At 37.9% G+C, this 15,619-nt stretch overlaps 1 protein-coding gene across 2 annotated transcripts in view; it reads right to left on the reverse strand.

Annotated features, from left to right (window-relative positions):
* Positions 1-5,183: 5,183 nt before the first annotated feature.
* The window catches only part of dab1b (DAB adaptor protein 1b), a 60,321-nt gene continuing 49,885 nt past the window's right edge, over positions 5,184-15,619 (reverse strand). For both annotated transcript variants that reach the window (XM_028473585.1, XM_028473584.1), the window contains 6 exons: positions 14,358-14,405; positions 13,097-13,205; positions 11,225-11,857; positions 8,462-8,589; positions 6,780-6,877; positions 5,184-5,511 (listed from right to left, as the gene is read on the reverse strand). In XM_028473585.1, the coding sequence (XP_028329386.1) occupies positions 6,788-6,877; positions 8,462-8,589; positions 11,225-11,857; positions 13,097-13,205; positions 14,358-14,405 (1,008 nt within the window). In that variant the 3' untranslated portion in view covers positions 5,184-5,511; positions 6,780-6,787. The remainder of the gene's footprint in view (positions 5,512-6,779; positions 6,878-8,461; positions 8,590-11,224; positions 11,858-13,096; positions 13,206-14,357; positions 14,406-15,619) is intronic.

A 15,619-nucleotide genomic window follows, 5' to 3' on the forward strand; every position in this document is an offset into this window, starting at 1 on the left:
CTGTGTAGGCACTGAAAGCATGGTTGTGTGTTGTGACTGATTGTTAGCCGGGAGGGAAGACACTGCTTAACTCCTGTAAACACACATTGATCAATAACGTCCTTGATATGAACTCACTGCTGCTACTGCTGGAGTCTGTATTCAGCTGGGACGGAACACCGTCTTTGTGATTTACTGTGGATTTTTTTTGGTTCACTTCCTTTTTTAATCTTTTATTTTTATTTTTTTTTCAATTTTTTTATCAACTGATCAATTAAATGTATTTAAACCAAATTAAACTAAACAACTAAACCAGACAATAAATGAGAATCTCCTGACTACTTCTTTTGTATAATCAGTATTCTTGCATATGAAAAGGAGGAAAATCCAACCTGTGGAAATGCTCTATTTGTCAAGTCTGACTGATATTTGTGCATTACGTCCTTTGAACTTTGTTCACTTGCACCTATTATTGATTACACTTTCCAGTAAAGTTTACTTATCAAGTTTACTTTAATGAAACTCGTGTATACCGGTAAATGTTCTTTTTTCTGTTTTTTTTCTTCTTTTTCTGAATTATCTCAAAACTCTCTTCAAACAGCCCTAAAAGACCACTAAATATAAACACTAGATTTTTTTAATTAAAATATTTGTAGAATGTTTTTATGAGGGAAGTTTTTCCACTAAATCTGCCCATGGCAGGTTTACTCTCTGTTTAGATGAAAAAGCCTGATTTCAAACACAGACCAACTTTTAAAAAAAGGCTTCTCTGATCCTTTACCCTTGTCAACCTCTGATGTGTAAAAAAAAAAAAAAAAAAAAAAAAGCTTTATGATTGCTATTTAAATTTAGATCTGTTTTTCCATTTTATTCCACGATGACTTGAACCTATAGTGAATTCTAACTGCAAGCTTTATCAAAAGATTGTATATAGTACTATCAGCGTTAAGTTGGGTAATCTTTTAGTTGTGCAGTTTGAGCTGAAAAGAAGATAGAAGCCCGAAAGCTCATCATAATGCATGGAACATTCTGTCCAAGTGATTTGACAGCAAATTTTGATTTAGTTTTAGTCGTTTTTGACTAAAATGCAACTGGACTATTTCACTTATAGTCTTTTTTTTTACTTGTCTGCACATGCTGGGAAGGGAGCAGGGAGGAGAGACTCAAGGTAGGAAATAGAAAGGGTGGGGAAGAATAGATTATTTTACAGTGAGGGTGAGATGTGAAGTTGTAGAACATTGTGCTTATTATGTTGCGTAGTTAAGCCAGTATGGTGACAAGTGTGAAGCTTAGCAATAAAGTTGGTGGTTGTGAACAGGGGGGATGAGTGAGTGGTAGTACCTAAAGCAGGTATTTGGAATTAACGTGTCTAAAGTTAAGCCCAGTATGAGTTTTATCCCACATCCCAAGGTGTGCCAGTGCATCGTAGACCAGTGTATGTGCAAAAACCGCTAACGCAAACCCAGGAACTGCCCCGGGCCCGCAGATGCTGCCAGGCCAGCAGAAAGAGCAGGGGCCAGGGAGCCCCAGGCCACCCCCCGGCCGAGCAGCCCCCAGACGCCCCCAAGATCCCAGGCCGAGAGGCAGCCACCGCCCCCCACACACACATTTCACTTATAGTCTAGTTTTAGTCAACTCAATGAGATTAAGCTTTTAGTCAACTCAATCTATTACAGATATAGTTGACTAAAATATAAAACAAAGTGTTTATGCATTTTATAATGATTCAATTAGCATTGATCAACCTGGTATTGGATGGTATACATTTTTGTAAATACAAATCGATTTGATGAGATCAATGCGTAAAACCATATGATCACGTGTTCTGATTGAATTTTGCCCCATGTGACAAAATTGTAGTTTGGATTTTATAAGTTGACAAAAATATTTGTATATTTTGATACAGTTTTCGTTCACATGTTAGTCATAGTCTTGTTATAGTCACTTAAAAAAATGAGTTTCACTACATCAAGAAGATCACCATAAAGGATGATGAGTGAACAACACCCTCGGGATGTAGAAGCAAATTGATATAACAGAGAAAAGCATGGAGAAACATTCTATATGCATGCATTATATATGTATGGAATATACCATCTGCAGATAGAGGATGTGGTTGACATGAATAACTCCTGCCTATGGCCAAAAAAGCTTAAGCTAAGATAACATCAGGGTGTAAAAGGCTGGTAGTTATTTCGTTATTATTGTGTACAGGAACACCAATGCAGCATACAGGTTGGAGGTAACATTTAATATACCATGTTTAATATGGGGCGCCGACTGTAAAGTTGTGCATGTTAAAATGAACAGCAACTTTTCACAACATTTAGCATTTGTTAGACACATTTGTTGAAAAAAAATCTAAATGCTGAATTCTAATTGTTAAATCTAAATATTAAAAGTTAAATGTAAATCTAAATCTATATGTCAAATGTTAAATCACGTGTAACATTAAATATTTTGCTAATATGCAAATTGACCAGAAGTAGCAAAATAAAATCTATTTAGACCGAGTGATCATGCGCTCCACATTTAGATTCACCATTTAATATTTAGATATAACATTGACATTGCATTTTTATGAGAAAAGTAAATTTCACAAATTTCTCAAACATTGCTGTTTGTTGCTAACCTTTTTTTTTTTAGCATGCGCAACTTTACATTTGGCACCCCATAGTTTAACCTCCAACTAACAAACTGGAAGCCGGACAATCATCATCCAGAAACAGGAAAATAAGGAGCGTCCGGAGACAATGAGGTAAAAGCCAAATATTCTGTAGCTGTGGCTGAAGTGGTGGTGAAGTAGTCGTCTTCTGATCTAGAGGTCCGAGGTTTGATTTCAAGGCTACAGTATGTGTCTAAGCATCAAAGTGTCCTTAGGCAAGACACAGAAATGTTATAGTTATACTCTAATGGTAGAATATTGCCTTGCATACATGGCAGCTCTGTCATCATTGGTGCGTGAATGTGTGTGTTTATGTAGAATGCTTTGGGAGCACTTAGCTGCCAATAAAAGCCCAATATAAACCAAGCCCACTTCCCACTACAAGTTTTGGACAAGTAACTGGAGAAACAATTTCCTCTCAGCTGATTGATATTTTTTGGTCTCTTTGACACAAAAAAGCAACAACAACGTGGGAATCACATATTATTTTATTTGTGATTGAACAGTGGCATGGGTGCAGTGTATGGGAGAGGTAATAGATGTACAAAAGCCTTTTTTTTCTCTTTTTTTTTCTGGACGATTCTTTAATCCATAAATAAAATGTACAAAATATTTTGGACTTTTTGATTTTTCTTACACGAGCAGGGCTATAGTTACCTTTTTCTTACTTTGATCCTAGCAGTTAATAGTGATATCTTTATTATTCATTTCATACAGTATAAAGTTGCCCTTTTTTTTCTGACCATATCGCCTCGATGGAACAGACCTATAGTATCCCTAAGTGCTTCGTTTACAACATAATGACCTGTTTACTGTGTTTACAATGACAAAAAAAAAAGAAAATAAAAAAAGACAATGACGGACCACACGATTCAAATAAACCTGATAAGGCAATAAAAATACACTCTCCTGTCCCTGTGCATCAGGACATATCAGACAGAGCTGATGCTGCTCACTTACTCATCAAACCAAATCGAGACACAGTTGAAGCTGTAAACAACGTGACCTCTGAATGAACGTGACATAAATAAAGAGAAGAGATGCAGCGACGTCTAAAATCACAACACGTTTGCTTTCTTTTCAGTTCATCATCAAGTTGAAATGCATGAGACAGATACAGCAGTTTTTATCTGAATGTAACACAGATTCACAGTTAATTTGTCATCAACCAGGGGTGGACTGGCCATCTGGCATATCGGGCATCGTCCCGGTGTGCCTTCGACCTGAAGTGGGCAGGTCCGGTCCACTACGTGTTTTTTTGGGGGGTTTTTTTTGACGAGTTAGTTGAAGCAGACATGGCAACAGGTGTCCAAAAATGATCCAAAAGTGGCAAAAAAGTGGCAAAAAAAGAGTGAAAAGTGACGAAAATGGGCCAAAAGCAGTCAAGAGTGGTAGAAGAACGGACAGATAAAGAGGAACCAGGCAGCATGTAATGACAAAGAGTAGCTTAGATGGGCAAAATGTGGCAAACAATTGTGAAAAAGGGCAAAAATGTGGAACAAAAACTGGCAACATGTAGGGAAAAAATGAAGTGGTATTTTTTGGGCAAAAGGTAGCTTATTTGGATAAAAAAAAAAAAAAAAGTGGCCAAAAAAAATGAAAGAAAAGACAAAATTTTAATCAAAGGGTCAAAAAGAACTTGCAAAAATTGACAAAGAATAGGAAAAAGGGATATTTATTTGCAAAAGGAAGCTAAAATCAGAATAAAGTGTCCAAAAATGGGACAAAGGAAGTTGCAAAATGACCAAAGGAAAAGGGTAAAAAAGGGTTTAAAAAGTGCCACCCTTTTAAGGTTTTCTGGGGGAAAAATAATGAAAATGAAGACATCAAGAGCCACATGTTGAGCATTACTTAATAACAGCTTCTACGTGGTGTCGCTGATAATGTAGTGGGCTGGTCTGGACAGAAAATGCCAGGACTTAATTTTGATACCAGTCCACCCCTGTCATCAACCCAACATGAGGCATTTTCAGAAATGAAAGTAGAGAGAGAGAGAAATGACTGCAAAAAGTAAAACAAACATCCAAACATTAAAGATGGAGGTGCTGGTGGGGCGTATGAGAAAAAGAACACAAGTAGTTGGCATTCAAGAGGCAGAGAGCTCTCTTATGGCACAGAGGCTCAGGTTTGGGGGGGGGACTGGGAAGATTCTTATTTACAAAATAGATGTTTGGCAAATTTGGATTTGGACGCTGAAAGTCATGACACTGTCTGTAGTGACTCAGCGTCACCGCGTCTACTTTGCACAGCTTATAAAATGAGATAAAAACATTTTCTGATAAAGAACCTGCAGAAAGCAGTTCTTCTTCACACAGATGAGTCCGCTCAATCCACATCATGTCTGATCACGCAGAGCGTGGCCATGAGATTTTATTGGACGAATCCACCTGTGGAGCGAGGTCTTTATGGGTGGTGGGGTTCAGCCTCATACCATATCTTCTTCAAAGATTCATCAAAACTTCTTTGCATCGTGAGTGATGGCGTTGTTTGTTGTTCATACATCGCATGTAAACTGATTAATCGGGTATGGAAAGGATGCTCTCCTTTGAGTGTTTTTTTTTTAATTTTTTTTCTTCAAAAATCAAAGGTCACTTCCTGGTCCGAAGACTGATTGATTGGACGATAAAAGTCTTGTCCACATGCTGGGTGTTAGACAGTCCAGCATTGCACAGCACAGGATGTGGCCTCTGGAGGAAAAGCAGATTCTTGGATAGCCGTAGCTTATTAAAAAAAAAACTGCCCAAAATATCCTTGAGATTTTTGGAATCAGAACAAGTCTGTTATTCAGCGTAAAAAAGATGCAGGTGCACCTCCGTCTTTGTTTTTTACTCATGTGTTTCTGTCTTTGTTTTGACAGTTTCCATCCCCTAGAAGGAAAAACAATGATAAGTCACTTAGCTCAGACACAGGCAACTGGCGGCCCCTGGTGTCATTTTGTGTGTCCCCCAAAACCAAATTGCAATTCACAAAGTTGGAAGTGATATGAAGAACAACAAAATACGCAAAACTCCAAAAACACAGAAAACGACAGCAAAATGATGCACAAAATGTTCAAGAAAGGTACAAAAAGAAACACAAACGTCAACAGAGACACACTTAAAGTGGGCCTCAGATTTTAGGACGGGGAAAAACAACAATTTTAACATCATACCTAGTTTTCAATCTCAGTTCAATTTAAAAAAAAAATCTTGATTTTGTTACCAATTGTTTATATTTTATTAATAGTCAATTTGTGGAATTGTTTGTGAGAAATTGCACAATTGGTGGAAATATTGAGAGTTGTTTCCAGAATGCAAATTAAAAATGCATTCATGTGATATTAACAAAGTAAAAATACAAGCCCCTAAACAAATTGTAGAATTCCATTATAGTGATGAATTTCAGATATCTACAACTGGATAATTTGATAACAATTAATGTTTTCTCTGTCATTTTTATGAATTGGATGCTCTAAAGGGCCTGATGTGGCCCTCGGACCTCGAGTTTGACACGTGACTTAAACACACAAAATGACTACAAAACCAAGAGCATATACAAATTGACTTCAAATACAAACGAAATTACACAAAATGACATAAAAGTGCACACAATGCCTACAAGAACAGAAAAAACAAAACAAAACAAAAACACACATAATAACTTGAAAAACACTCAAAAAGCCAATAAAAAATTGCCATTTTGATGAAAAAAATCTACAAGTCACACAAAATGTGTGTTTTCAAGCTAGTATTAATGCTCAGATTGGTCATTTTTCTAAATACTGACAGGAACGTTGATAATGAGGCCCTTGGATTAGAGAATCACATTGTTGTGGCCCATCTCTGCACTAGATCAATTAGTCGCTTTTGATACAATATAAAATTCACCACCAGGTGGCAACATTGTGCCTCGTTCTTCCCTTGGATGCTACAGTAGAATCATTGATTGACAGTAGTTTTTATTTATTTATTTATTTATTTATTTATTTTTACGTCAAAAGCAAATACATGAGTAAATAAAAATGTAATATACTAGCTATACTGGCTATAAAAGTTGCAAATAAATAAATGTATGTAGATTATTTTTTATGGAAACATCATAAAAAAACAAAGAATAGATGACAGACAAGCGTGGAAAAAGAACGAGGACTACTCACAGCCCAGTCTAGCTGTCTTCCTGTGGACACGTCTGATCCTGGGGTAGATCAGGGGATCCACATGGCAACGGGGACTCTGACTTCACAGTCACACCATTCTACCAACAAACACAAATTAGCACAACATACTCAGCATCAACAGGCAAAGTAAAGTGTCACTTTATCAGAACATCTGCCATTAGTCGGGCACCAAGTGAGCATTTACTCATCAAAGTTGAAGTGTTCGGAGCAGGAAAATTGGCAAGTGTGAGAACTTGAGTGACTTTGACAGGATTTAATTATTATTGGTTAACATGGGAAGTGAATACTCGCCCCCTTGAGGTTTTTCTGCGGCTTAAACTGAGGAAATTAATTGAAGTTTTGATAATGAGACCAACACTGTCAATTGCTGAATATTGAGAATATAGGACATAGTTATAGAGACTACGCTGGGGCTTCTACTAAGGGTTGGGGTAAATTATAATTGTAATCGCGTGATTGGTAATTAATTATGATTAAGACGCAATTATAATCGTAATGGTAATTTTAAAAATATGTTGCTGATGTAATCATAATTTAATTGTAATTTAGCTCAGGTAATTACCTCCGCCAAGCGCAAAGCGGCACGCAGAGATGTAAGGTTACGTTTTACCCTCCATTTGTCCGTCTGTCTGTCTGTTAGCAAGATAACTTGAAAAATTATGAACGGATTTGAGATAAATTTGAAGTGAAATTGATAAATGGGACAAGGTACAGGTGATTACATTTTGGTGATGTTCTGGCAACCAAAAGAAAATATATATATATATATATATATATATATATATAAATCCCATTCATTTTACCAACCACACTGTGGAACTTCTTGTTGATGATGTCATAGGTTCTCTCAGAACACGCTTCGCTGATGATGTCATCAGTGTTCCAATTAGAAAAAGAAGAACAAAAATATAACTGGCCCTCACAGAGCATGATTTGTGACAAGGTTGCAATATTTTAATAACTATCTAGCAATTAATAATATCATTGTTATTTCAAATGCTTGACACTGCAATGCTATAAATACTGCCATTTACAATTTAATTAAAACAGATTGAAGATTATTTTACCATTTAAAAATTAAAAAAATAAACACATCTAGGGGTATATTGGCAGAAAAAAGGCTGATTTAAGACATGGGCCAAAACTGACCTGTTATCCTAAGAGATGCTAACAGAACGCTAACACAAGAGGATGGTTGTTTCAGACTCAGTCATTGTGATGAATTGTAATTGAACTTAAGTAATTGAGAACCTAATTTTAATTGAGTTTCAGGGGAAAAATAATTATTGCAATTTTAATTATAATCGAAAAAAATACCTGACACCCAACCCTAGTTCTAATGTTATGGCTGAACCATGTATTTATACCGGCACTAGCTTAAAACCTTCCAGCAACAACCATAATTACCTTAAAACATAATTTAGCCTTATTACATAGGATCTAATCAAGACACTCAAATCATGTGTGACCTTTTTGTCTTTAATTGACTTGACATTTTTCCTTAAAAAGGGTAAATGTAATCCGGTTTGGCTAATAGTCGTATGACATTCACCTCTGGGGTAATCACATGTAACACAACTGAGTACAAATGATTAATATGAAACAGGAACTACTTGTGACATCGTGTCCATCATATCTAAAAATAAGAAGCACACGCCCACCGACTGGTCCTCCATGGCGTTGCTAACGTTGCCTTCAGGGTCCACGGGAGACTGATCCGCTGGCAGGTCGCTGGCGTGGGAAGGAGGGCAGTCTGACGATGAGCTCTGCTGAGGGGCAGGAGTGGAGGCTGCAAAACAAACGTTCATCCCATGCACTTAGAGGAGATCGCCTATAGAAGGATGTGAACTTTGTAAACAATGCGATTGGTCTAATGATAATCTCGTCTTTGCATTTCGTTAGGTGGCAACTCAAAAAGTCAGGGGTTTTGAAAGTAGATGACCTTTACTTTAATTCACTGACTCGTTTTTGTTTTTTAATATGCTTGACATTCCGCATTGTGTATGCTATTTGGTAAAAATAAAAAAAAAACTCATAAGGTTAGAAAATGTGTTTACACTCAAACAAAAAGTTTTTCGTTTTATATATACAGTATATATACAGAGATACACACACACATATGTATAGGTCGACACTACAAGTAGTGCAATCGTTTTGAGACAGCAATGTATGTTTTGTTATTGCAATAAAATAAATTGATTCATTTTATTGCTTAATTGTGACCATCACCAGCCCTCCCTAAGGAAGGGTAAGAAATCTTTTATCATAGGGAGGATATAAAAAGGGAGAGCAGTGTTACACCTAAGTGGAGGGGGAGGGGGAGGGGAGCAGGGAGGAGAGACTCAAGGTAGGAAATAGAAAGGGTGGGGAAGAATAGATTGTTTTACAGTGAGGGTGAGATGTGAAGTTGTAGAACATTGTGCTTATTATGTTGTGTAATCAACCCAGTATGGTGACAAGTGTGAAGCTTAGCTATAATGGTGGTGGCTGTGGACAGGGGGAAGGAGTGAGTGGTAGTACCTAAAGCAGGTATTTGGGATTAACGTGTCTAAAGTTAAGCCCAGTATGAGTTTTATCCCACATCCCAAGGCGTGCCAGTGCATCGTAGACCAGTGTATGTGCAAAAACCGCTACTGCAAACCCAGGAACTGCCCCGGGCCCGCAGATGCTGCCAGGCCAGCAGAAAGAGCGGGGGCCAAGTAGCCGATATTAAAACGTCACAAGATGTATTGTCAAGGGTACATATGGTATTGCGAGGGTGGCTCAGATTTTAAAAAATCCACGCTATTTACGTTATATCGTTATAGTTTGTTTTTATTTTTTATATTCCCATGGAGTTGAAAAAGTACCGGTAATACCCAAAGTATGTGAAGTGTATCAAAGTATTTAACATCTCGATATTAAAAGGTTTATACTCATTTGAACAAAGGTTAACTGTTTTTAATACATCACAGCAGAGCTTAGATTCCTTCATTTTTGAGTAAATGCACCATTGATATATATTTAAACCTGGGAGGCTTAGACAACAAGCTCCCTATTTCACTCATTGATACTGGAGGTTGTCTTTTTCTTCAACTATTTCTAGAGCAAGGTGATTCCGTATATGGTGATGAGCTAAGGTTAGAGATATGACCCCTGTTGTATGACCTTACCCTTGTCTATATAGGCACAAGCTTGCTGGGAATTTTTTTTTTATTAATGTTCATCAATATGTACTGTCCCTACTTAAATAAAGAAACAAGAAATAATAAGAAATAAGATCTGGCCAGCTGCTCTCAGCAGGTTTTGACACCCTGTTTTTGGACTCTGATTATACAATAGATGTCATAATATTTACGATTCGGTTGTCCCGAAGTTTTCTTCTAAACCACCTTTTTTTGTCATCACCATCCACACCACCAGATGCAACACAAGTCAAGAGTTATTTTTCCTAGTGTATTTCTTTTGTTGTCTTTTTCCTTTCCAAATATATTGTATATGGTTATTGCAAGTCCATCATCGTCTAACGCAGGGGTTCTCCACTTCGGGGTCAGGACCCCATTTGGGATCTCGAGCCAGATGCCTTCAAGAAATTAAGAATTTTTTTTTCCAACAATTTGAACCCATTCTTGGTTATTTTTACCCTTTTTTGCAACTACACCAAACTTGTCATATTTTCATTAGTTAAATAGGTTTTCATCACTTTTTTGTGCCATATTTTTGCTCTTTTTAATGCATTTTTGCTATATTACTCCATCACATTTCAATGCCTTTTCTGCACATATTTTCACTTTCCCCACGTAACGTCACATATGTTGCCCCAATATTGTCACTTTTAACCTCTTTCACCATATTTCATGCTTATTTTTGCCAATTTACTGCATTCTTAATTTCTCATGCCCATTATTTGCTAGTTGAAAATAATTGTTGACACTTTGAACCCTTTTAACCACTTTTTCTGTCCATTTTTGGCCACTCTAACTTGAAACTTTTAACCAACTTGTGGATATTATTAATATGAATAAATAAATAAATAAATAAATAAATAAATAAATAAATAAATAAATAAATAAATAAATGTGGTTATCACAGATTCATAGAACAATGGATCATCATTTTGCTGACTTTATGGATGGGCTCCAAAAAGCTCTCCCCTTTTTCCCCCCTTATAGATGGACCTGTCTCATCCACATGACTCTTCTTCAATGTTCATGTCTGTGTTTAACCACCTTCAGCTACAGTGGGGGTCCCTGGTCTCTGGACCCTTTATTTTGGGGGTCGCAGGCTGAAAAGGTTGAGAACCACCGGTCTAACGTATATTATCATGAACTCAATGTATCGTCCCACACCTAACACACACACACACATATATATACAGTATATATACCATAAATATGAACAAAAAAGAACAATGTTTTGTCAGCATGAAAGAGGAAAACACTTACGAGATTCAGAAGATGGTGATGTAGATGTACCTTGGCTCAAGGTCATCCTAGAGAGATCAAGGTCACTAGGACTTCCTTCTTCCTCCTGGGGCAGAGCAGCTGGAGGTGGTATCAGCTGACAGCAAACTAGCGTGTCGGGTACACTCATAAGGCCTGGAGTACCCGACCTGCTCACAGATGCTGACACTGGACCTGATAGAACTCCAACAGTTCCTGATGAAGAACCTTTACCTGCGTCACAGTCAAGGCCTTCTTTCCCCAGGCTAAGCTGCCTCTGAAGCAGTGTGGGGTCAGCTGTGTGCTGTGGGCTGGTTATGGCTGAGGAGGGGGCCGATAGATCACAGGCTTCGGGGCACATGGTGGTTATGGGTACCAACCCTTGGAGCATGGCAGCTGGGATAGCGTGCCCTCCTACACCAACTGTCTGGGCCGGCATGTAGGCAGCCATAGCTGCCCACTGCTGCTGTGTGGCAGGGAAAATGTTGGCCTGGCTCCAGATGACTGGCTGGCCACCAGGAAGCACCTGAGCCACCTGAAGAGGCCCCTGTACTGGGAAAGCCAGAGTCTGACCCTGAGCAGGAAACGGCTGCTGAGCCCACTGAGCCGCCTGCACTGGACCCATGGTCATGTAACCTGAGAGAGGAGAAACAAAGACCAGGACGTGTTTTAGGAAAAAAGGTAGGCAAAATAAACAAAAAAAATCATTCAGTCTGAGGACATTTAAACAATAAACTAAATTCTTAATATGCAGCACATTTTATGTGTTGTTCTCACAGGAGATTTTCTCTCAGTGTCAGACAATCTCATAACAAACGTCTTACAAGTTTCCAGAACTGGGAAAACCTTATTCCCTCCCTTCTGTTATGTGATTAGCCAATAGTAGCTTTTCAGATCAGCTTTCCTTTTTATCCTATAAGTAATAAGTGTGAATGCCACTTCTTCTTTTCTACAAGAGAGACCACTTCATCTGTACCGTAGTTGTTCATGTCAGAGCTCTGGATTAAATTCCACAAAAGATATTTTGACTTTATTTCATCATACATATTGCGTATGCTTTAAGATTTCCATAACAGACAATACAAGTGACTTTAATGATTTAAAAGTAAGTCTTTACAACTAATTCCTGAATGTATCTTCAGTTATGTGCTTGTATTGAATATATAAAAAATATCTGAGCAAGCGCAACTTGTCCCTAATCCTGGCTACTCTGTATTTGTCACACAGTAAAACAAACATGATCGAAACCTAATTTGAGAAGAAAAACGGGTCTTTGGGGTGTCTTTGGGAACCGCTGGGCTAACACATACAGTCTCTATGACTACCAATTAAGAATGAACCTAAAACCATCCAAAAACAGTGCAACTTTCTTTTCTTTTTAGACAATTTAAAGTGTTTACACACACTTTAAGGTACGTATTCCATAAGATTCAGAAGGATAAGACTTAGTGATGTCATTATAAGGAAGTGTGATAAAGTAATAATGTGATGCAGTCTTGGCTTAAGCAAATAAATCTATTTGGAGTGGCAACTTAGTAAGAGTGGCTATTAGTTCCTAATGCTAATTCATATCTCATGTTGATAATGATGTATATATTGCTACCACGAACTCACAGAGGTCTACTCTAAGGTCGCTGAAGGTCGAATAGCAAAGCCGTGGTTCCACAATGGCCCTGAAAAGAGCTTGGACTCTTAGAAAAGTTCCTCTTTGGCTAAAATGACTTTTAAAACTTTAGTTTCTGTGTGTGACTCATTAATGCAGCATCCTCTCTCATATAGCTTTTACTAAAAGCATCAAAGAAAACCCCTCAACAGCGACTGTTTTTTCATCTTGTTTTGTTCCGATGATCCTGTTGCTAAACGTGTGGCGGGTACCTGATGGGACGGAGGTGGGGCTGAAGGGGGCGTAGAGTTCAGCAGGATTGTGTTGCTGCTGGCGGTTGCTCCGGCTCGGGTCCAGAGTGTTGGCAGGTGATGGAGGCATCTGGGATTTAAAATGTGCACATATGTCATTACTTTCAAAGTCAACTAAAAGTCACTACCGGGCACATTCTCTTTTATCTACATCATACAATATGTCAGACACCTTGTCCACTATCTTAAAATCTGAGTCCTGAAATAGCAGATTCAGGGAATAAAACTATAGGCAGAGTTTGTGGGGGGGCATTGATTTCTCCAATTCAATTGAAAAAATACAATTCTTAATATAATTTACATAATATACAAATATCTTAACTGCTATAAAACACAGTGACTGTACAAAATATATATGAATTCATTTGTTGTTGTTTTTTTGGCGCTCGAATCATGTGACTTTTTCAGTTGTGCAACTCTTTTTCACAATGTAAATGGTAAAGGGACACTGCGCCCAGCAGTTCATGGATGGTACTGCAGCAAAACTGAAGCAGAAAGCGGCCGCCGACCTGATTTTATCATGAATGTGCAACATTAAACATAAAATGAAAATTTTTAAAAACACGGTCAGCCTAACGGAGCTAAAAAAAAAAAAAAGTAAGAAGAAATACGGGCCGAGCTGCTTTCTTCTTGTAAATAGGACGTTACTTTTTTTACTGTTTCTTGGACTAAATGCTGGAATTCAGTGGATTTTTGATTGTTTTGGAAAGATTTTGAGACCTGGCATCGCTTTAAATGTGAGGAGCGCTGGCTTGTTTATGTCGGCATTTTTTTTCCATTTTTGACAAAATAATTGACTGTGTTTGCTGTGATGGTTGTGTCTTAGAATGTTTTTTTCTTTTGGTTAAAAATGGAAGATTCTAAGCTTTCAAACAGTATATGATACTTGTGATGTGCTGCTGTATTTGAGAATCATTTAATCCCTTAAGAGTGTGAATGAGTGAGAACATGCAATTTGACCCATATTTGGTACAGTGGTCGTTAGGAGGTTATGACACGTCGACGCACATTTTTGTAGTCAACATTATCAATTATGATACCAATCATTTTTGCATTATTGTATATGTTGCACACATTGTGGTTGGTGCAAATCTTGAGACGGTCTATAATATATATTTAATTCTATTTTTTCTTCCACCCGTCCCTCCCACCCCGGCAAGAATATCAAACTCCGCCTATGAATAATACTGAAGAAATGTTGCTTTTGTGTGCCTATACTCACCGATGGCGGAGTGGACATGTCGCCGAAAAGATCAAAGTGGTTGATATTCTGTGATGCAAACACCCAGACGAGAGAGAAAGAAAGAGAAAGTCTAGTGATACATCAAGACAATATGATGTGCACATAATCAGAAAGTGACTGAATTCATTTCCAAGAGGGGTATGATGGTTGCATGGGTGGGTAGGGCTGAGAACAACTATTCCCACATTTCATTATCAGAAAATGGATCTACAATGAGTTTCTCCTTGCTTGCCCTAATTGAGTGTGTAAAAAGGCTATTCAGTCCCATAAAACAGACTATTACATATTAGAGTGTCTGCCAATCAAAAGGGTCCTCAGGAGAGCATTGGGCTATTTATTATGCCAATGTTATTTTGTGACACACAAGATATGTATTTTCTTCTTCTTCTTCTTTGATTGAATGAACGAAGAAGCTGCTTAATTCACCTAACCTTGCCCTCTGCACTCCACTAACGCTGACTAAATATAAATGACGTAAGTTGCATGAAATGTCTCCAGGGCCATGCAAAAGCAGACAATGAAGCAGCACTGTAAAAGCACAACAACACAGAGGACACAGGGACGGGGGGTATATCATGCACTAAAGGAACATAACACATTTAAACACAGAAACAAACGTAAAATGTGTTGCTGCAGACAGGGTTGTTTATGTCCACCAAAAAAAAAAAAAAAAAAAATCAGCCCGGCAAATAACGGATTATACAGTTTTGCGCGTAACTTTGAAAACATTCAAAGGGCAAAAAATGAGTCAAAATTTGGAGATAAAAGAAAAAAAACACATTGTGCACAGGGTCTCTCCCTGGAGGCACTGACACACATCAGGGGAGCTCGAGGCTCTCAAAAAGCTCCAACTGAATGAACAGACAAGCAGTAACACTTAAAGATATGGAAGCGCCGCTTCTTATTCTAGCATGGGCTGCTCAGGTGAGATAAAAAAACAAAAAAACAGCTGGGATGGTTTATATATCTCGGATATGCACCAAGCACATCAACAGCAAGGGGTTGGGAAGCTCTTTGAAACATTTCTTAGGAAAGGTTGGACAATAATTGTTTTTGGCTGGAAAGACTTAAATAAATGTTGAGTGCTTTTGAAGGAAATGGTGATGAAAATCAACTCACAGTAGAAAATAACTGTTTTGAATTAAGATACAGATTTTGTAAGGGTTTGTTATTGTGTAGCTTTACCTAGACTCCATGCAGCTAAATGTAACACCCCCTTCACCTACAAACCTCTCATCTTC

Source organism: Gouania willdenowi, chromosome 17 (genome assembly GCF_900634775.1).
Source record: "Gouania willdenowi chromosome 17, fGouWil2.1, whole genome shotgun sequence".
Classification (NCBI taxonomy): Eukaryota; Metazoa; Chordata; class Actinopteri; order Blenniiformes; family Gobiesocidae; genus Gouania; species Gouania willdenowi.